The following is a 22,314-nucleotide window of genomic DNA, read 5'->3' as shown; positions in this document are numbered from 1 at the left end:
TTTTTGCAGTAATCCACTTTTCAGTGACACATCACTGATTGTAGGAATGATTTATGCTAATACAATCCATGCAACGTTATTTCAAAATTAGTAATTTACAGAAAAACAGTCAGTGAGCATTTTTGATCCTAATTTAATGAGACACAGGATAAGATTTTAGGGATCAGAACAAGGCAATCAGAGAAAGAGAGTGGTCACTCACCTTTCCACCATGTGTGTCTGGTCCAGCGATAACCCATCAATTGCCGTGCATTCTGGACATTTGAACTTCTTTCGTGGGGTCACCTGGAGGAAGGCATGCCAGATATTATCAAATATCAACAGAAGGGACATTAATCTCCTTGCACACAGAGCAGTGCAATACCTCTGAACATGCCTGCAGTGTAAGCTGAGCTGTCTCAAAAAGGAGGGGGGGGACACACATATAAAAAAAAAAGCCACTCCATTCCTCCATTCAGCTCCATCTGGCCCAGCTGACTGCAAAATTCACAGGGGCCCAATAAAAACGGCTTGGAGGGTTTTTTCCTTCTGTAACTGAAAAGAAGTGGCGATGACAAGCTCCTTAATTCCTGTTTAATGACTGTTTTCTCACTGCCAAGGTCCCTATATAAACACCATTTGTTCTTGCAGCCATAACAGCGATGAAATATAGCTTCCCATACTTCACCGTAACGTTAATCCAACAGACACTCTTTTGCTCACTCCAGTTAATAGCTGCCTGGCAAACTCTGCAAGACTCTCCGAATCACACAGAGGTGCCAAATTACTCTGCTGTGCCCTCATACAGCTCAAAAACTTTTCTAGCAGAAACATACACTTTATCTTCTAAAGACTTTTCTAAGAAATGCAGCCACCAGTCCCAGTAAATGATGATGGACAGATGGGAAAATGGACCCTGCTAATTGAAGTAACGCCTGGTGGCCTCTAAATCTCATTCCAGGTTGACACACTTCGAAACGAATGTACAGAGTGAATGTCTAGACCTGAAAACGTGTCGAAACATGTCAGGAAATTAATTCAGGGATAAAAAGTTCATTTAAAGCTGATCTTGCAATTAACGTTCTTGCAATTAACATTCCCATAAATCAGCTGTTGTCAGGCCACAATAGAGAGAGCTGTGGACAGTTGGCAATTTCTTTGCTCTAGCACTCTCAAATAGTTAAAATATATGTATGTGGGCATGTACAGACATACACACGTATGTCCAGCTGTCATTTAAATTATCTTTTTCATCCCTCATCTAGATGGCTAAAATAACCACCAGAAACAACTGGTAAAAACCAATTCAATTCTCTGTTCCCTGTTAGCATAAAAGTTTTACTAAAAGGGCTTTTCTACCATGGAAGCAGAACAAGACATCATACTGGGGGAAAATGAGAGAAAAAGGAAGATTAGGTAATATATTGAGGCCCACAAAATAAATTTATGTAAGTACTGTACATGACATTTTTAAATTCTGCTAAACAGCAGAAAAGTCCCACCTTAATGACTGATTTTCCAGTGACATTCGCTACTAGAAAATTCATGGCAATATCTTCGCAATTCATATGAGCATCCACCCAGTTCTTGATGTCTCCAGGCATTTTATAGGTGTAAAGATAGTTGAAATACTGCATGATAGAGGGAGAGAGAAAGAAGACCATTTTAAATAAAGATACAGTAACTGCAAGACTAAATATTTCAGTCACAGAACAGCAGGTAGCTAAGTGATACTGCTGTGGTACTGCCTTCAGCCAAGGACTACTTCGGCAGATAGAAAATGAATTTTGGGTGCTGAATGCATAATTATTCCTTTCCTGACCAGCACACAAATTGCTTTATTATTAGTTTTCTTTTCTTAAACTGCTAGCTATAAAGCTACATTCACTGCAAAATTTGCTATTTACTTTCAGATCATGCAAACTGGCAAGAGTTCTGTAAGTTTATGAAGGTAAATAATGCTTATTTATACAGGGACAAAATAAGTTGTTTTCACAGCAACTGAACAAGGTTTAGGAAAAGTCTGCAATCAGTTCTCTGACTGTTGTAAAAAAACATAATCATAGCACCATATAAAACTCATGGAACAATGGCAGACACACATACAGCTCTTTTTTAAAGGTTCACATTGTACCTTAGTATAGTACAAGTTGTATATTACCTTGTGATAAAAGGCTGCCCCAGTGAGCACCATTGAGACTTCATTGGTCCATTCTGATTCATATTTCCATTTGTTCATCTCATGGTCCCAAAGATGCAGACGACCTGGATATCCAACCAACCTGTCAGGGAACTCACGCCAAACCTGAAGAGAAAAAGATATGACACACTACTAACCAGGCCTGCACAGAAAGCAAATGCAAATGTGTGAATGCAACACATCTGCTTTGGAAGGGCAGAGTTACAATGGTGCAAAGATCAGTTAAATTCTTCTAAGTCCAAATTCTTGGAATAAAAAGTTGCCTGGAAGAAGTACAAAAAAGCACAAGCTTGCTGTGGAAGGACCCTACAACTCAAAGAAGCCATGTCCCAGAGCAAAAGGCCACTAATGCAATACTAAAATAATTGTTACAGAGAAATACAAATGACTATTCAGAAAGATTTTAGCCCTAACTAAAACCAAGCATGATTAAAATGAAACTTTTGATGTTAACTTCAGCAGATATGGCTACAACTAACTACTTTCACAGCTGGCTTTGGATCTAACCAACCTGCTTCCTTTGACAGGAACCGGCTTAAAAAAGGCTTATATTTTAATATTTCTGGTATTCTTTAGTGGGTGCTTGGCTGGAACTACTGCTACATGGAAGGCCTCTTTGCCCTCAACTTGTTCCAGACAGCTGGATACAATCAAGATACCATCCTTGTCACTCCATACATTATTTTATAGCTGACTACAGGATCAAATACAGTAGACAAGAACAAGGAGAAGGGCATCATTAATGCAACCTCAGTTCTCCACACTGCTGGCCACATTAAATAGTGGACGATTTTTGCATTAGGAGAAAAGGGAGAAAGGATTATAATTATTTGGAGGGATCCGAATGCTATTTGCTTGCTAAATACAGTTTTTATTTTTGCTGATCAATAATGAAGTTAGTATTTATCTGTATTATTTGCAGACTTATTATTCAAAATCTGCTTAATCCAAATAACTGCCAGGTTTATCGAAAGAGTATGAGTCTTGACTCTCCAACATACAGCTAGTTTACAAAAGTTTCTGGTTTAGTTTGGTAGTGTGTGAACAAACAGATACACAAATTTTATTGTGTATGCAAGATCAACAAGAAGAACAAAGTATCTCAATAATCCCACTAGCCAACCTCTTTTCTCTGTACAAAAGGCAAGGGAACCCTACACTTAAATGCACAGTAAAGAAAGTGTTTTCTGGAATTCCACCGTCCTGCAAACCTCACCTCATCAGCAGTTCACTTTGGGCACTTTTTATGTGTCAGTGCATTCCATTTGGGAGGCCTGGACTATAAGGACTCTATGCAAGTATTTTGTCAAAGTAAATATGATAAAACAATCAGCTTTAAGTTACTGCTTCTGCATCTACACTTCCACGATTTTGCATTACCATATACCTTTTCATCTATACATCTCAACACATTTCATTGCTGTCAGTTAATACAGCTTCAGAATCCCATGATGAGAGCAGTTATTATTTCAAATGTCCAGATGAGGAAACCTGCCAAAAATCATACAGGAAACAAGAATGGGAACCAGATCTTCTGACTCCTTGACTTGAATTTTATCCAGAAATCAATCTTTCTAGACAGTTCTAGGGCACAAGTACTGGGATAGTATTTAGATATGACAATGCTCCAACACAGAGGGTTCTTGGAAGCAGAGATAATTTGGAACTGAAGAAAGAGAATTCATAGGACACTTACAAGTTGGTGCCATCAGCTAATTAAAACAATACAGACTTTTGGCAGGCAAGCCAGAGAGGGCTTGAGATATCTATTTTAACATGATGTAAAAACTATTAATAAATAGCACAAAACTAAATGTATGACACTCAAAATTTTATTCCTCACTCTCTAGAACTCAAAAAATTAATGATTTAATTTTAATCCTGAATATTAAGATGTTGGAAGGCACCACCACATAAGCTACTGAGGCTCAACAGAGGATTTGACGGAACACCACAGATCTGCGCTGTACTGGGCTAAAAATTCTTATAGAGGACATGGCATGCATATTAACAGCAGCTGAAAGAGAGACTGAAGTTAGCTACTGCTTCCCAAGGGGCTTCAGTGCCTTCTCAACACAGAACCCTAGATTCATATCCCTTCTAGTTTTTGTCCTTAGTGTCATCTTCAGGAGTCCAAATGACATAAAATAAAAGCCAATTATAATGCACATTACTCATACAGATTTCTTGTATCACTCTGAATCTCAACCCTACTCTGATTCTGGCCTCTAAAAATTGTCAGCTCGATGCATCTAAAAAATAACTTAGGTGTTTTAAAACAAAGAATCCTTTTAAAAGTAATGCTCTCAAAGTCAGTGGAAAAGTTTGGCTTCACTAGCTCATTCAATGGTAATTTCTGGAGAGGCTCCCAGTACCTCCATCCAGCTCATTGCCCAAATCCATACATATGCTTTGTGCCAAAATTAATATAAACAGCTACTGCTTATAAGGAAGCTTTCAGAATAAAAATAGTGGTAATTATTCTTATACTACTCTCTATTTTGTACTTCAGTCCATTTTCTTGTTTGATGGCTGCCTATAATTTATTAGTCTGTTAGGAATACATTCCATTTTAGCCAGCAAACTTATTAGCTTTCTCAGACTAAGACGGATGGCCTGATTTAATACTGGTAAGGGACACATCCAAGGGAAAACATATTGCCAAGTGAAGAGGAGGTATGCTTCTTTGCAGACAAGTCATTCCAAAGACTCCGCTAGTCAACCCTGAAGATAAATATTTTTGGACAAAGCATCTCCCAGATGAAATGTCAAACAGAAGTTCCGACTTAGTAGTTTCACTAAAGTCTTGTAAGAAAAACCAGGAGAAAATGATAGTAATTTTGTTTCCAAGTCAAGTTCCCCAAGTGACATTAACAGCACAGCTAAAACACCCTCCAGTCTCAACTCTCCAGAGCTATTTCTGCCTCACAGCCTCAACTATTCTGTTCTATTTTGCTGTGTCATCAGAACAGCTCATTCTCCACATAGCCAGAAGGACAGAGAAGTATTTCCTTTTACAAAATATTCTCAAACATTTATGCATTAAATTTAATAGACTTTATTAAGTCACATGCAACTTCAGCAATTTAATGAACAGAAAAATAATCAGCATTTCTAAAGCTATCATGGCAACATTTTAAGAATGAAATACTGACTATCTTCTATAAATGAAAGAAACTCCAACCTATCAGTACTCCTTCTGTCTCCCAGAGCCCCATTCACTCTTAATTCTCCCCCAGTCCTCAAAGAAATGGCTTGTGCTATTACTGAAAAAAATAAAGCAAAATGTAAAGACAGAGTCCATTAAAAGATAAGCGATGCTTCATGTGCACACAATTTGTAAAACATCATCAGTTTGAAGAAGAGCTTTGAATGAGACCAGCAGTGGATAATTCTTTTGCTAAGAAGAGTTACAGTATTCCTCATAAAGGAATGCTGAAAACTAAACTTTCAACTTTCAAAATGGGTATGAAAGAACTTTTCTCAAGAAGGCATTCAAACTTTATGACAATTTCAGCCTAGTGAAAATGCAATTCAACAGAGAGTAGATTTTTTTAAAGGAATGCCAGAGACATGAAGCACTGAAAAACAGTTCTGAGACAGAATAAGATCATCTACTAACAGAAAGCCAGTCTTCAAGACAAAAAATGCAAACTTAGCAATGCACCAAACAGAACATTTTACGAACAAAAAACATGGACTCAGAACAGTAATCCCCATTTAGATTATTTCTATTATTACTGTAATAAAAACATTTTATCTTTGAAAGGACAAAGTGCTGCATAAGTATGTGATAAGAAATCTTCATGAACTTCATATTTGGAACCTGTTATCCCCACTTTTCAGGATGATAGAAATGCTAAGTCATCTGCCTCAAGGTCAGCTGAGACGCAGAGGTGGGAACACTGCAGTGCTTACTTTCAGTCTCTCACTCAAACATCAAACACTTCAGAGGTGGCCAATGGTTCTGCTTTAATTTTTTTAAGATTACGATAGTCTAAATATTTGCTCCATTTCCTGGATCTCTCTGATACTCCCTCTGAACAACACAGATTGGTAAGTGGGAAAAACATTGACTAGCTCTAACAGGTTTTTTTCCAGTGTCCCAAGTCATGCCTGTGATTTTATCATGTAACTTAACAGAAATACTTTTTTCAAAGTCAAAATGTCATGAGTATTCTTCTGCTACCTTAATACAGCAGCACACAAGGACTATTTTTCTGCTTGCTCCAATAGATTTATGCAAGGTCATAAATCACTGTACCATAATAGTTCACTTTTAACAAGTAAAAAATGTCTGACACTTTGAGTGTTACTATAATTTTTTATGGCTGAAAGTGTACAGAGATCAAAGTTTTCTGAATTTTTTTTTAGGCTTGCTCTATACATTCAGACAAGTCTGTGACAGAGGGGGTTTTGCCACATGTTTAAATGTAAAGTCTCAAGGATGTCAGGAGGAGAAAAGAAAATTACTGAATGTCACGTTTCCAGCCTTTCATATGACCAAAGCAGAAGCAGACCTACTTTTAAAAGAAAACTTTCTAGTAACATTATATGCTGCTACTGTTCCCTCTGGATTCCCCTGCAAATGAGTCAAGAGCTTGAGAGATACTTTTCTGGTTACACACATAAACAGATAAATAAATTATCACAGGCTGAGGACAATTTAAACATCTGGGAGCCAGCTCAGGCCTGTCAAGCAAGTCACAGACACTCAGGGCCAGAAAAGATCAATCTTCAGCCCCTGATTTCTGTGCCAGAGAGTAGGAATTACATCACCTACCCCCTATAAGAGGAAAACTGTGTATTTATAAAATAATCCCCTATGCTTCTGTATTCAAAGACATTTCCATTCATTTATTTTACAGGGGGGAAAGCCAAATTCAAAATATAAGGATTCAGACCACTCATAGGTTTGTCTCAACTATCTGCTCAATAAGGCAATTTAATTTTCCATACTACATTACTATGTAGTAAGCTGAATTCCCAGAGTCAAAAAGGAATAGGACTTATATTAAAATGCAAAAAACTGCAAAAGCAATAGTTTTCAGTCTGCCAGACTAAACAATCTCATGTCCAAACAGTTACATTCACACACTGAATATAAGGATTGTTACTCAGACAGTCCCTGCAACCAAGGCACATCGTCCACAAAAGGCCAATAAATTAGCCAGCACACTCCAACAGCTAGGCCTGTTGGACTTCATCCTAGGGAATGAAGAGTTGCAAGTCCCAGCTGCCACCTAATCACACTGACTACAGGGGAATTCATGTCAAGTTTTCTTTGCCTCATTTTGGTTTTCACTTTACTGTGTGAGTGACCAGACTCAATATATGTGATGTTACAGATACTCTTCATTGAGGGTGTTAAAATTAACAGTTCAGACACACAAACACCAAGGTTCTGCTTCTCACAACTTCTGGCTGACACAGCTGGAAATCAGCTGCAGTTTGAATCTCTGCTTCAAAGCCCTTCAAGCCTGCTTTGCCAGTAGCAGTGATTCATTTGGAACTACTTACCCAAGTCACCTACGTGACTAAGTCACTACTTACACTTAATCACTTTATTTACTTTGAGACAGCCCGATGAAAATGAAAACCAAACTGCAAAGAGAGCCAGGATTTACAAAACATGCACATTATTGATCTGCCATCTTAGACTCCATCAGATCACTCTCAAAACTAGTAGTTATAAGCATCAACACAGACAAAAGTAAGTCAGCTTGCAGAACTGCCAACACTTGATTGCTCTGTTGTTGCAGTACAGTCAGTGTAGACAACGAAATAGAGAGAAGGCATATGTGGCCAAAAAAACCCTTCATTTAGTTGTCTTCTCTTCATTCCATCTTTCACACTTCATGTATTAACCTGCAACTCTTAACCTGGCAAGGGAAGTATTTCCTTCTTGGAGACACATATGATAGATTAAACCTCTGTCTCCACTACTTAACATCTTTGTTATTACATCAGCATACCTACATCACCACCAGACATTTCTGGAGTATAAAAGCTTGTTACAGAGCTGCTAACAGTCTCTTTCACTGGAGAGAGAGAAAGAGCCATGTTTTACCACATATATATACATGTTAAAGAAATACTTCCAACATATTTTAAAAAATATCATCTTGTATTAACAACTCCACTAAAGACTGCTAAAAATGAGACAACTACCACATTTACAGAATCACAGAATATTCTGAATTGGAAGTGACCCACAAGGATCATCAAGTCTAGCTCACTGAATGGCCCCTACAGGGATTGAAGCCACAACCCCGGTGTTATTAGCACCAGGCTCTAACTGACTGAGCTAACATCAGGGTCAATTTAGTTAGCTTCTCCCCCTTAGAGAAACAGTCTTCATAATTTCACTCCACTTAAGTAAGTTTCATGTTCTAGCTCTCACATACAAAGCCTAGTGCTGTTTTGCTCTTAATACTGCATATACAGATGTGACTAAATAATTCAAACCTTTCTTAAAATATGGTATTACATTTTCTAATGTTTATGATTTATTTACATATATAGTATGTTTGTCTTAAACATACACATAACAGCAATGTCAGATTATTGACTGTGTCATACACTCAATTAAAAAGGGAAGATAAAACTAATTCGAAACATAGCTTTGAAAGGAAGACAACACTGTTGCTTCCAGTGTACTTTCAACAAACAACTCAAATGACTATGAAGATGTCACCTCTTTGTGCTGCCACGGGTAACTGATTTGGACAAACTTTCTTTTTGTCCATACCCTCATTACCACAGCAGCTGTTGAAGCTTCGCCATTTAAAGCATATGATCCATCTGTCCCCTCCTTGACATTTTTCAGTTCCTCTTTTCATTGCACTCCACCTTACTTCGGCATGTCCTCAAGAGGCCTTCTCTGTTCCCAACACTTAATCTCTGAAACTTGTCTTGTCTGTCAAGATACTAACTTGGCTAGCACCTCTGATTTGTCTGAAAACTGTTTGGAGCTGTTAAGAATGTAGTTCAGTCTCCAGATTGCTTCCACTACAGTAATTATACAACATTTTCCGGAGTCTCTTGGCGTTCCTATGCCAGTGACCAAAAACCTTCTCTTAACTGGAAGGTTTTTGCATAAAGACTATCTGTAAAAGTATTTCAGTCAGCATTGAACTGTTATGGTGAAGAGAGATGCAACAATCTGAATCAGCAGGCTGTGCAGTGGTTCCTCCACTTTATATACACATGCAATGTTGAAGTGGACAGCCTAAGAGACAGGAAATTCTCTTACCTCATAGCCAAACTGGAGTTCATCCGAGGTTAGCATAATGATATCATCATCAATAGCCAACACTGCTTCTGTTTCAATCTCATCATAGGGGAAGAAGCGGTTGCTAAGTTTATTTTCTGCAGTCCTAACAACTTTCAAGGGAACACGAATCTTTGGCCAGAGAGAATCTAGAGAGAAAAATGAGAAGAAATAGAATTCAGTATAATACTTTACTTCTGCGCACCTGTCTTTGTGCCTCTTTACTCTTTTTTCTTCAAATCTAACAAGACCTTCTTAATGGTGAATTTACACCTGTTTCAGTTTGGCAAATGTGAGTATATGAAGGTGAGAGACAGAAGTTCAGCTACATTTCCCTCCATAGCTCTCTACAGAGAGCTTCAAGGACAGCTACACGGGGGATAGCTTGCCCAAAACAGCAATCTGCAACAATCACAAAAGAGTCAGAGACAATACGTATTGGTTTAGGACACACAGCAAGAAAAGATACTTCACGCAACTGCAAGTAAAATAATTTGAAGTAGCAGTATACAATCACTGACTGCGAGTCTAGGGTCATAAAGAATTTGAAAAAGAATGTTAGTCCTATCACATGATGAAAAAATAAATTTTATTTTATCAATAAAACATTAATCACTATTGACAGATAAGGAGTAGATTCTGTGTCTCAGTAATTTCTTTCATCTTCAAAGTCCTAAGTCATAGTGATAATTTTAAGCTAAATAAATACAAATGGATTCTAACTTGTGCCCTACAGCATCCTTACAAGTAGAATAGAGCACTGGATTACATAACATAAATACTAAAATTCACAAGTCAAATGATGATTTAAATAGCAAGAAAATCCTCTGTAGATACAAAACTGGACCCAACTCACTCTATGATGGGATTAATTTCCATTTCTTGCTATGTGTTTAACATGTAGCACCTTAGGTGTCACATTAACAGCTTTGGCATATATTCCATAATTTTCAAAATCCTATTTTATTCCTACAAAGTATAACTGCAGGTGTAAGTATAAAGCACCAAGCTAAAAGAAATAGAACTAAAGACTGAATACTAAATCTTAATTCTGAATGCACATAACCATATACATTTTCTAGCACAAAGCTTAATAGTAGTCATTATTACAGTTTGATGTATCCCAAAAGCAACTATTCATCAAAAAGTATTTTAATTAAAAGCTAAACAAATAGCTAAACAAGTACAAATGTGATATGTTGGTTTCTTCCAGCTTTCACATAAACATGTATTTTAACAAAAATTTGAGGGAAAAGAGAGCATTGTAAGATGAGTCTAAGTACCTTCCAAACAGCAGACAGATGACCACTTGAGTTTCTTACACTAGTGAAATGGAGGGGATGACAATGGTAAGAAAAATAAGGGAAAATACATTAAGTCAAATACAAAAGGACTCCTCAGAGAATTTGTAAGTTGTACTCTGTGTCAAATGAAAATGTGTATAAGGACACACCTTGATGGAGCTGATTCCTCTTCTCTACTCAGGAATATTGAGGCATACCTGGAGTACTGTGTCCAGTTCTGGACTTCAAAGTGCAAGAGAGACATGAGCAGACCGTAGAGAGTTCAGCAAAGAACCATGAAGGTGATGGAGGTACTGGAGCTTCTCCCCTATGTGAGGAAAGACTGAGAGGTCTGTGGCTGTTTAGCCTGGAGAAGAGAAGGCTCAAGGAAGGTCTTGTCAATATGTACAAATACCTGAAGGGAAGGCGTAAATAAGATGGATCCAGACTCCTTTCACTGGTGCCCAGTGACAGGACCACAAGCAATGGGCACAAAAAACCACTAGAGGTTCCCTCTGAACATCAGGAAACACTTTTTTCCTGTGACGGTGACCGAGCACTGGCACAGGTTGCCTGGTGAAGTAGTAAAGTCTTGACTCTTAAAGATATTCAAAAGCCTTCTGGAGACAGTCCTGTGCAACCTGCTTCAGATGGCCCTGCTTGTGAGGGGGGTTTGACAGGATTATCTCCAGAGGTACCTTGCAAGCTCAGCCCATTCTATGCCTCTGTGGCAAGTGGAGTCTCTAAGAACTGATACTGGGCCCTAAACTACTGAAATTTTCATCAATGGCCTGAAATACATATGAATTGCCAGTGCAATCTGCAAGTGACACAAAGCCTGGAGACATGAAAAATAGTGAGGACAATAAGGTCATACAGAGCTTAGTGAAGTCTGTATGACTGAACTGCTTAGTAAACTAGATGCATTCGAAAAAAAACCAGACTGCCACCCAAACTGACACACGGTTAAACACTAGAACCAAGGTAATTTTTTCCCTAATAGCAGCTGCTGAAAAGGATTAAAGGCTCAGAGTGGACATTAGTTCTCAGCACACTGCTGGGGCAAAATGGATTGATGCAATTTTTGCATATGTAGATGTGTATGTAGAAAGAAATGGGGGCAGAAAGAAGAAACGTTACCTGTACACAGACTGAGACAGATGCTAAAATACTGTTTTATTCTGCTGTTTGTATTTTTCAAACCATATTAAAACACCGAAAATTGTGCAGGAAAGAACCATATAAGTTATTTGAGGTCATGACAAAATGCCTTGTGGTAGAACATGAAGATCAATTTGTTTAGCTTACTAAAAGAAGGAACAAAAAGTGGATTTGATTAACATGTACATGTACCAACACAGGAAGAAAAATGCCATGTATCTTCAACAAACTGGAGAAAGACATAACAAAAAACAATGACCGGAAACTGAAGCCAGGCAAATTCAAAGAATAAGACATTTTTAATAGTAACAGTGGTTAACCTCTGGCAGAAGTTAACAAGGACAGCAGCTGGTTCTGTACGTCTTATCTTTCAACAAGACTGGGTATTATTATAGAAGATGCACTCAAGTTAGAAGGCACTGGATTGAAAAGAAAAATAATGCAGTGACTCATGACTTAAAGGTCAACCCAAGTGGTCTTACAGCACCTTCTGCCTCAAACTCTATGAACGGTGAGATTGTTGACTGTCATGAGGAGGAGAATAGAAAGCTCAAATATAAACTACTAGAACATGAAAAGTAAACACAGAAATTCAGAAAACAGCACAAAGAAGTAAGATAGTTGTTTCTGTGTTTTCAGAATGAAAAGTGGAAACGAAAATAGGTGTCAATGAAAAAAAGCCACTGTAAGGACCAAAATAAGAGAAATCCTAACCTGAGAAAATGGTTTTGGTTTTTAAACAACAACATATAATCAAACTCTGGAAGTGTTCTCAGCAGAAGAATCTGAAGAATGCTGGCTGACAGACAACATCAAAAATAATGGGTTTCAACATGATACAATTATGCACGGGCACTTCCAATTCCATTATAACCCAAGAATCAGGTCTGCTTCCAAGACAGTTTTGCACTCTTTCCACTGTCAGTCTGTTCCACTAGGAAGATAGATAGTACCAGAGAAGAAGAGGAGCTGCTTCGATCCCATATGCAAAAGTAAAACTTGCTCTTGGGAAGGAATGTCCATATCCTCATTGCCACTGGGCCTCTCAGATTTAACAGCTCACAGAACACTCAAAAATCCACAAAGCTGCACACTTTTTAAAGACACCAGAGTCCAAACAGTGCTTCACTGGGGAAAACAAAGCAGTATTTCCAAACCACAGTAAGTCTTCAAAAGTCAGTTTTTCTTGGAGCTATACTTTAAAAAGGAGGATTGGCATGCATGGGTGGCCAAAAGAAAGGAGAAGAAATATAGTGTGATATTAATTGGCAAAATTTTTATTCAGTTTCCTACCCTGAGGTTTCTATTGTGGGGTTAAAAAAGGGACTGTAAAATCTACCTTTATCTGTGTGGTCTTGTATACCGTGGTCTGTATTTCACATGTATGCACGTTCTTGTCCTGTTTTACTTACCTCTTGTCCTTCTACCAGAAGGCATGAGGCATCAGCTCAAACAACACCACACTACTTGAGTGGTTTATAATATTGATTAGTATCCAGCTGGAAGGATTCAACCCCATTACTGATGGACTCCAATGGAAGTAACAGTCACCCAACAGCTGGGGAGATACAGCAAGTTCCTTGGGGCCACAATAAAAATGTTTCAGAGCACTGATTCCAATTATAGTGTTATGGGCTCAGTAGGACACCACTGAAATTCCAAAATTTTCAGCTTACTAGTTATCCTAACCTCAGGAGTCAGTAATACTGAATGACCAGAACCGTTTACTGCAAATTAGTACTCTTGAGTCCACTCACTGCTTTCTTACTGGTTTACCATATAATGTGCAAGTACCCATTTATAAGACAGTTACAGGTACCTAACAAAGACACATATCAATGCCTCATAAAGACTGCAGACTGTGTAATGTTTGCAAGTTACTTAAAGACCTTTAGATAATTGCCTACAATTATCCAAATGTAATCCCAGCATTGGTATCAAACAAGTTTAAGCAGCCTCCTAGATCCCAAAAATACCAAAAATTTGTATTTATAAGTATCAACAAAGTTTACATTTTATACATGTTAAGTACCCTTTTATTCAGGCTTTATTTCCTTTCCTGTCTACTGCATGTTAAAAAAAAATGACAACCCAACTGCAACAAAGGAACATACTGTAACAAAAAATTGAAACTGAAGAGTCACTAGGACTGAAAAATAATAATTCAGAAAAACAAGCACATATACACTTTTAACTTCCAGCTCTTCAGAAAACTCAATGATTTGAGAGCTTACTAACAGACATGCCACTTGCATAAAATATGGTAACAGAAGAAAAAGTAATGAAAACTGTATGAAAAATGAAGACATAATCTAATTATAATCAGCACTCATCTCGGATGTCAGTAAATCCTGTTAAATCCACATGATTTACTAAGGTCTTGGAAAGTCTCTCAAAATGACCAGTTCTCAACAACGGGTATGTTACTGTCAAATATTTGTGCTTTGAGAAACATAATATAATATTTCTTAATTTAGCCTTAAACTAATGAAAAGAAAATGCAAGCATTCTGGAGAAACTTTGAATAAGACATAAGGGTACTAGTTACTCTGCAGCATGTAAAAAGCACAAGGCTACTTGCTGCCTAGAGGCTGATTTGATACTGAAGGTTGCTGTCCCTGCGGAGATGGAAGTGCACGGGAGATGTCATGACTCAATGACACCTGGGTAGCCACTTCAGCAGTCTGGGCAAAAATGACTATCACAAAGGACAGCAGGCTCCACTCAGAGATCTAATTATTACAAATTAGCTTTGCCATAGGAACTCCAAAAAGAAATATAAAGTCAATAAAAAAGACAAACTCACTTCAGAAATCAAAGTTTTAGAATCCATCAGGAGGGTTAAAACTGCCTATATTTATTTTAAAGGACCACAAAAGAAGAGTATTTGTACTTTTCTTTTCACACAGGAAGGATGCACTTTAAAGAGAAGTCAGAAACAGGGTCTGCCACTTCTGTGATGTCATATTTTGAATTTTCAGATACTGCTTTGAAAGTTCTGAGAAATCTCAGCACTAGCAAAACATATATGGAGGAAATTCTCAGTTTACTACTTTGTTATAACCAAGGTGAAAGCATAGGCTTTATTCTTACAGTAAGATGGCACTGCATCCTTTAATAGAGTATAATAACACTTATACTTGTCCTCTGGCAACAAGACTCAGGGCAAGCTTGGCACTATGTGTTGTTTAGGACTGATAACCTGGCTCCAGAGTATTAATTCACAGTATGCTCTTACTTCCCAAAACTTCTAAGGAGCCCACTTGGAAATATAAAAAGGAAAAACCTTTACAGAAGTTGTGCAAGGTAGACTAAGATCAATAATAAACTGGCACAAGATATCTCTAAACATGCTGTATGTACCTGCAGTTGCACAGAATGCCATACACCACACTCAGTTTTCATACCTAATCTTTTGTACAACCTCTTATCTGATGCTCATTCTAAGTGGTCTATAGTAGTCTGCATGGATGCAATTAATTGAACATTCTTGATGAAACCTACTAAGTACTTTTTCATAATAATTCTAATACTGAATGGTAGAACTTAGCTGGAATCTGAAGTTTCAAAAAACTGTCAGAAACAACAACATCAAGCACGTTACCTCTATTCATTACCAGAATTCTTTCCATAACGGCTGAGTGAAAAAGTCTGTCCAGAGTTCAAAACAGTTGCTTTCTACCTACATTACAGTGATTATATTGTTCTACAGAAATGCACAGAATTTCTCTTGTATATAATAAAATAGAATATTTGTTTCTAGGACACTATTTGGGGCCTGGTTTTGTTAAGATGGGTTTATTAGGCTAACTTTCTAGACTTTCTTAGGAAGCAATATTGCAAAATGTTTGTAAGATGACTTATGGGAGACTAAAACCATCATGAATTAGTTCTCTAGCTAACCAAGGAAAATGGCATTAAATCCATCATCAAGAAGCCAAATTAATTAAAAACTTAAAGAGAAGTTAAAAAAATTCCTATCAGCGCTGACTACTAAAGGCTCACTATGCAGGAAAAAAATCAAACCTGCCACTGAAGAATTTTATTTTAAAGTTAACACTTCCTTAAGATACAGTAATCCAAAGGATACTCAGTTTCCTTATCCCCAACTGTTTATATAATGTTGCCTATTAGTAGCATAAAATAGAAATACAAATATTATTATTTCAGTAATATCATAAGCCTTATAGTCTGTATCTTACTCCAAGTTTGTCAGCAACTTAGCATCAGGAACCATTACCAACACAACGAGATAGGAAGGACACATTCCTTAAAATATACTTTTAATTTTTATAAAACTGAACCTACAAAGGAATCAAGCTACCACACGTGATTTGTAGCTTGTTGTGTGTTTACTAACAGTAATGCATTTATACATTTTAATACAATTTATGTGGTAGACAAAATGTTTCATTCATTTGTCTGAAACAAATGTGATGACATATTGGTGGAAATTTCTATCACAGATTATTTTCTTGAATTTCAGAACTAGCAATTTAGAAAAATACAAATGAAAGGACAAAAGTATTTGGCTGATGGAGAAAACCATCATTTCTACACAAATATTCCCAGCACCAGGCACTTGGACCACAATGTTTATTTTAATTGATGCAGAGCAAGTGAGGGAAAAAAAAATTGGTTTTTTTTCCTCTGTAGTATTTCAAAGCGTTTAATATTTTTATTAGTATTATCCACACAGTCATGGGCCTGCTGACATTACTGCTGGATTGATGGGCTTCTTGCACACAATGCATGGCAGAGAAAATATGCAAAACTCAGCCGAAGACACAGAGCAGAGATCACATCCTCTAAATCCAGAGAATACTTAAGATGAACAGGCTGAAGCTATAAAGCTTTAAGGTTCCAGATTAGAATCATCATTGTGTGTGATATTTTCTCTCTGCTATTTCACCTATATAAGATTCAATATTTTTACCACCAAAAACACTCTGTAAACTTCAAAAGGTTTGCACAAGACATTTGTGTTGCTCATAGATTTGCGTTGTTTCTTTTCACTGATCCTAAAGAAAAACACAGAACAATAAGTTCAGACTTGCACAAGACAGCTCTCAAACATGCTAAGTTACAAGAGTGATCCCTTGTAAACTCACAAGACAAAGGGAAAAACAGTACTTAAATTGCTACTGATGTCCAGCCCACATACATGTAGATCTCCAACTTTGCTTTTTTATATGCTATTTGGTTGAAAACTTTTCAGTCAAGTGTTCAACTAATCCATTCCCCTCTTAGCTGCTTACTTTTTTATCAGCCAATATGACCAAAAATTTGTCAGTTGTATCAGAGCTGCATCTGTCCTGACGGGCCTAGGTTTGCAAGGAGTTTGTTTCCATACACCTTGCACACCCCCTACACCTGTTACCACTACACAGCACAGCAGGCAAGCTCAGCTACAGCCCCTTACCCATCCTGAGGGCTGCTCAGCAGTACTGACGGCAGAGTGACCACAGTTCCGTCTTGTCATTCATCTGACAAATTATCACCATTACTTCATTTGCAGGTCATGCTGACAAATACATCTTTTCACTTACACTTTACTAAATGCTGAGGACAAGTAAAACAGGGGGTTTATCTTATGGAATATTGCATTTGTTGAGGGGTACAGCATCTTTTTTTTCTGGATGCAATTCTGTGGCATGTGCTTTAGGATGACTCTGCCTGAGCAGGGAGGTTGAACCAGATGACCCACTGTGGTCTCTTCCAACCTTATCCATTCTGTGATTCTGTGATCTTAAATTTTGTACAGTAATTAGAGTCTTTAATTTTTATTCTGTTTTCCTCCTAAGTCATGAGTTTTATTATGTAAAGGCATTTTTGCAAGTACATAGCATTTACTTAAAAAAAAACCAAACAACCAAACAAAAACAAAAAAAACCCACCAAAACACAAACAAAAAAACCCACAAACAAATCCCCCAAAATGAAAGACCAGTATTATTTTTAGAGTTTGCATGTACTTCAAAACTTTTCATTCCTAGGGGCAGATTCCTTCTATTTCCAATACATATTGCTAACATTGATAGCATTGATAACAATGATATTTTCAGTTCTAATATTTTTCTGGTGTTGATAGAGGAAAGAAAGGAGCAGCCACATGTCACTTGTGTGGCACTATGCCAGCAATATCCCAGGAAACTTAAATCCAGTTCTCAATTTAGAGTACATACTCTCTAAGGAAATCACCCAGCCTTCCCACTTACACATGAAAAACAAAGCAAACACACAAAGGGTTGCAATGACAAAAGCCAAGATCTGCCTATGTACTGAAATATGTCCCTTACATGGAAAGGACCAAGAAATACAGCATCTGATGCTCTAGAAGGTTAAGCATCTCTGCTTTACTACAACCAATTAAAAGTGAATAGCCATAAAAGTGCAGATACTACTGTAGGGTAATAAACCAGATTTTACCAGTGACAGTGGTGCACATTACAAACTTCAAACTCATTCCTTGTTCTAATCCATCAGAAACTTCCTGGCTTTAACAGGCTATAAACAGCAGAAGCTTTGAAGTCCTAGGATTAGGATCACTAATAGACAGACTGAACGAGAGACTGGCTGAAGAGCCAAGTGGAATGCTCTGCATGGACCTGGAATAAAACAAGGTAATTTAATCAAACTGACCTCTCTCTAGCCATAGGCCAAGAGATTACAATGGTCATAACAGCAATAAAGGGATAAGGGACACTAGAAACAAATAGTTATTCACTTTAATGCAATGCTTAGGCTAATGCAAGGACAAAACTGCCTATGCTTTCAACTGTGCTCTTGAATCCACAATTTTAAGCTCTACAGGCAAAGGTTTTTTTATTTTTTTTTTAACCAGTTTATGACTTAGCAGTAATAGAGGCAGAATTAAACACACTTTAATTTTCAAGATTAATACAATGATTTAAAAGAAAATGTCATTCTAATGATCTATTTGCTTCAACTCTTCTTTATCTCAGACTCAAGGGAAATGTGGAAACAATTCATTTGGGTCAAATCCACCTGCATTCAGTGATCTCATAACTAAATATAGCACTAAGCCTTTTTGCTTCTAGAAAAGAACTTCTTACTGCAAAAATTCCAGTTGTTATCAATTTATATGCAACAATTTTTACTCTAAAGGGCTGTAAAACATTTAAAAACCCACTAAACTAAAGGTATTTAGCATAGCAGTATTACAAAACACTTTTTAAAGCAAACAATAAAACTACTGTGCTTTAAACCAGAGCAAGTTGCCAAAATGGCAAATGAGCCAAGTGAATGGTAGCAATGGCTTGGCTCTGAGAAGTAGTTAGGAGATGGTAAATTGAGACAAGTGGTCAGGGATTTATCTTTACATTGTATCTTGCTGCTATGCAGAATAGCTAAGTGAACAGTAGAATGCTGCAGCAGCTGAAGCCTCTGTAAAGAGAATTACAAAGCGAGGAGTCCTAACACTACAGAAGACAGAAGAATCCACAACACAGCATTTTTTTTGAACACGTATTCCTAGAAGGCAACATTTCTTGTCCCACAAAATCACCACATTTTCAGATGAGAATGACAGATTCATATGTACAGCACATGAGAACCAGGCTCATATACAGCTACTCTATCTACAGTATTTAATCCAGAATGACAAGAGGAGGCTCTAATTGTCTAGCACAATGCTCAGGATTTTAGTACTAGCGTTCAGAACCTGGAAGAAGGTCATCCTAGGAAACAATAAGGGTGGAAATAAAATGAGCAGCGTTGGAGTGTCTGTCTAGCACTGGAGAGGACTACCAAAGGCCAAGCCTAGCTACCTTCCTTTACACGGGGCAATGCCTCCTATTTACTTCATGGTGATTTCCTAATGGAATTCAGCAATGTCAGGACTTATGTTTCCAGCTGAGGACCTGGGAGAAGATCAGGAGCAGCACGTCCTCATGAGGCAGGTGGCCCAGGGCTGGGAAGGAAGGAAGTTGGTCAAACACAGAGCAGCCATGGAGCATGCAGTGGGGTTGCATGGAAGGAGTCAGAAAAACGTGGGTTTAGGTTCTTGGGTTTGAAAATGTAGGCAGCAAGCTGTGAGGACTGGGCAGCCTGAGACTGAGGTCCTGGCATGAGGGAATACAATAGAGCAGTATGCCAGGCTGACAAAGCACGCCTCAGCTACTGAAATTTAAACAAATTCATTGAGAAATTTACAGCACTGAGTTCACATTGGAGTTATTAATATATCTTTGAAACCAAATTTTCTTCCAAAAATCTACACATTTAGATAATTTGGGAAAATGTCCATGAATGTGCCCTCATTTTAAAATAAGCATGAATTCAAAAAAATTAATATATCATGCAGAGGTCACCAGACTAACTCAAACACTATAAGAGCAACATAGTATATCATACATGTTAGAAACAGAAACATTTTAAGACAGCACCTGTTGTCTTACTGGGCAAGGAGTAGCATTTTCACAAGATATTCTGGTGGTGTGGGAATTCCTTTTTAGACACCCAACGTGTCCCAAGTTTTCATTTCACCAGTCAAAATATTCACTTATTTCATAGTTCCAAGCATTCAAACTACTTCGCTGCTTTGAACCACATTTGTTGTAGAAAATGGTCCAGCAGCAGTAGTATGTACACTGTGACAAGAGACTGTCTACAGAGAAATAAAACCAAGTATTGACAAATCAAAGATAGGCCTCTCCTTACCACTCCCCTCAAAAAAGTTAAGGACAGAAATGTTTCTGTAACTATTGTATTTGCTACTTTTGATTCAGAATTTAGCAGCACAACCACTGGTATGCTTTTCTCTTGTCATCTACTTGGTTTTTTCTCATTTCACTTTCAAAAACATTGCCACAAAAAAATTCAAATGTATTATTTTGAAAGAACCATGAAATACTCCTCAAATACTAATGAAGTACAAAAGAAGTCACTCTGCAACAGGTGCAAACAGATGTGCTATGCCCCGTTTCACCTTCCTCCACTGCACCTACCACAAGGTCTTACCTTCTGGTGGATTCTTATTCTGGTTGTTCCAGACAACTAACAATTTCGACAGACTAGGCACTTTAGACACCTCTGTGATGACTCGGAAAAGGCTCTCCACTCGGTCATAGGTCAGAACTACGGCTGTGAAACCTTGGGACTGAGGTGGGATCAGTGGAAGGAAGAGTGGGTTGCTCACACTGCTCCATTTCTGTGAAGGAAAACAAGAAAACAGAAAAACAATTTGCTTAAAGTGACTTTTCACAGTAGGGAGTAATTTATATAGCCAGGACCAAACCATCAGATAAGAATTTGCTCAGACCAGGCAGGTTGACTCTCCAACTCTGACAACAGTGGACTTCAGAAATTTCTCAAAACCTTTATTCCAATCTCTTTCTTAATTCAATTTTCATTTTTGCCTAGCTGTAACATTGAAAAGAAGTAAGGGGTTTGGTAATAAATAAAGTGGAAGAGGTAGATAGATTTGTGGAAACGGAAAACCAAGGTAAATTCTAAACCCAGCTGGCATTACTCTATTCTCATTTACTAATCATTATTTCAATACACCTATATTTATAGTCAGGACTCAATAGAGAGAAACTTAACCAGAACTACAATTTCAGAAGTGAAAAAGCATTAACAACAAAACCAAAGCAACAAAACCATAAACCTGGTACAAAATGTGCACCCAAGCAAAAAGGGTAAAAGCAGGCATGAGGTGGAATAATGTACTAGCTTCTACAAAGCTGAGTTTGTTCAATGGTGGAAAAACCCATTCTATTACACTAAATAAATAAATAAATAAAACAAAGCATGAGATGCAAAGATGAATTTCAGAGAGTTATCTGCTTCTTGTGAATTTTAACTAGGGCTTCCCTTTTAAGACTTTAAAGGTCTTACTTCAATACACTCTCAGCATAAGGAAGCCAGCCCAGCTGGCAAAAGACAAGACAGACAGCTAAATTCGCACTGAATGTGCCAACCCTCCTTTGGAGCTGACAACGTGGGGGAGGAAGTATGAAGGGACCGTTTGACAAGAATGAGGGCACCAGCATTTTAGTTTTGACTTTTGCACACCAACTGACATTCCAAGCAGGGGTCGGACTGAGAAGCAAAGGGAAAAACCAGACCCTTTGGGAAAGCAGAAACTGAGTGATGCTGTTTTGCAGGGAAGTTTTGAATCCTAGCCTGTAAAAACTATGAACACTCAGAAGAGGTTAGTAACTGCCAGCAATTTACAGAAATACTGTGAAAATCTCCAGCTAAACTCATATCATAAGCTTGCTTGTATCAGGAAGAAAGAAAGTTTTACAGATTCAAATCTATCAGCTCATATTTGCAGGAAGTAAACTTTGCAATTTTCTGTTTCGCTATTTAGTCTGTGGTTACTTTATACACCCAAAAATCACCTTCCCATGTTTAATGGTTAGACACCTCTAACTAGAATAACTTCAAGGA

The 22,314-nt window shown here is 37.7% G+C and overlaps 1 protein-coding gene across 1 annotated transcript in view; it reads right to left on the bottom strand.

The window, feature by feature from the left end:
• The window catches only part of EXT2 (exostosin glycosyltransferase 2), a 75,545-nt gene that overhangs the window by 8,290 nt on the left and 44,941 nt on the right, over positions 1-22,314 (bottom strand). Inside the window, exons 9-13 of the mRNA XM_032691099.1 lie at positions 20,878-21,067; positions 9,435-9,601; positions 2,141-2,284; positions 1,482-1,610; positions 203-285 (exon numbers count right to left, since the gene is read on the bottom strand). Of these exons, the coding sequence (XP_032546990.1) occupies positions 203-285; positions 1,482-1,610; positions 2,141-2,284; positions 9,435-9,601; positions 20,878-21,067 (713 nt within the window). The remainder of the gene's footprint in view (positions 1-202; positions 286-1,481; positions 1,611-2,140; positions 2,285-9,434; positions 9,602-20,877; positions 21,068-22,314) is intronic.

This window comes from Chiroxiphia lanceolata, chromosome 6 (genome assembly GCF_009829145.1).
Source record: "Chiroxiphia lanceolata isolate bChiLan1 chromosome 6, bChiLan1.pri, whole genome shotgun sequence".
Taxonomy (NCBI): Eukaryota; Metazoa; Chordata; class Aves; order Passeriformes; family Pipridae; genus Chiroxiphia; species Chiroxiphia lanceolata.
This window is presented reverse-complemented; position numbering and strand designations above follow the sequence as displayed.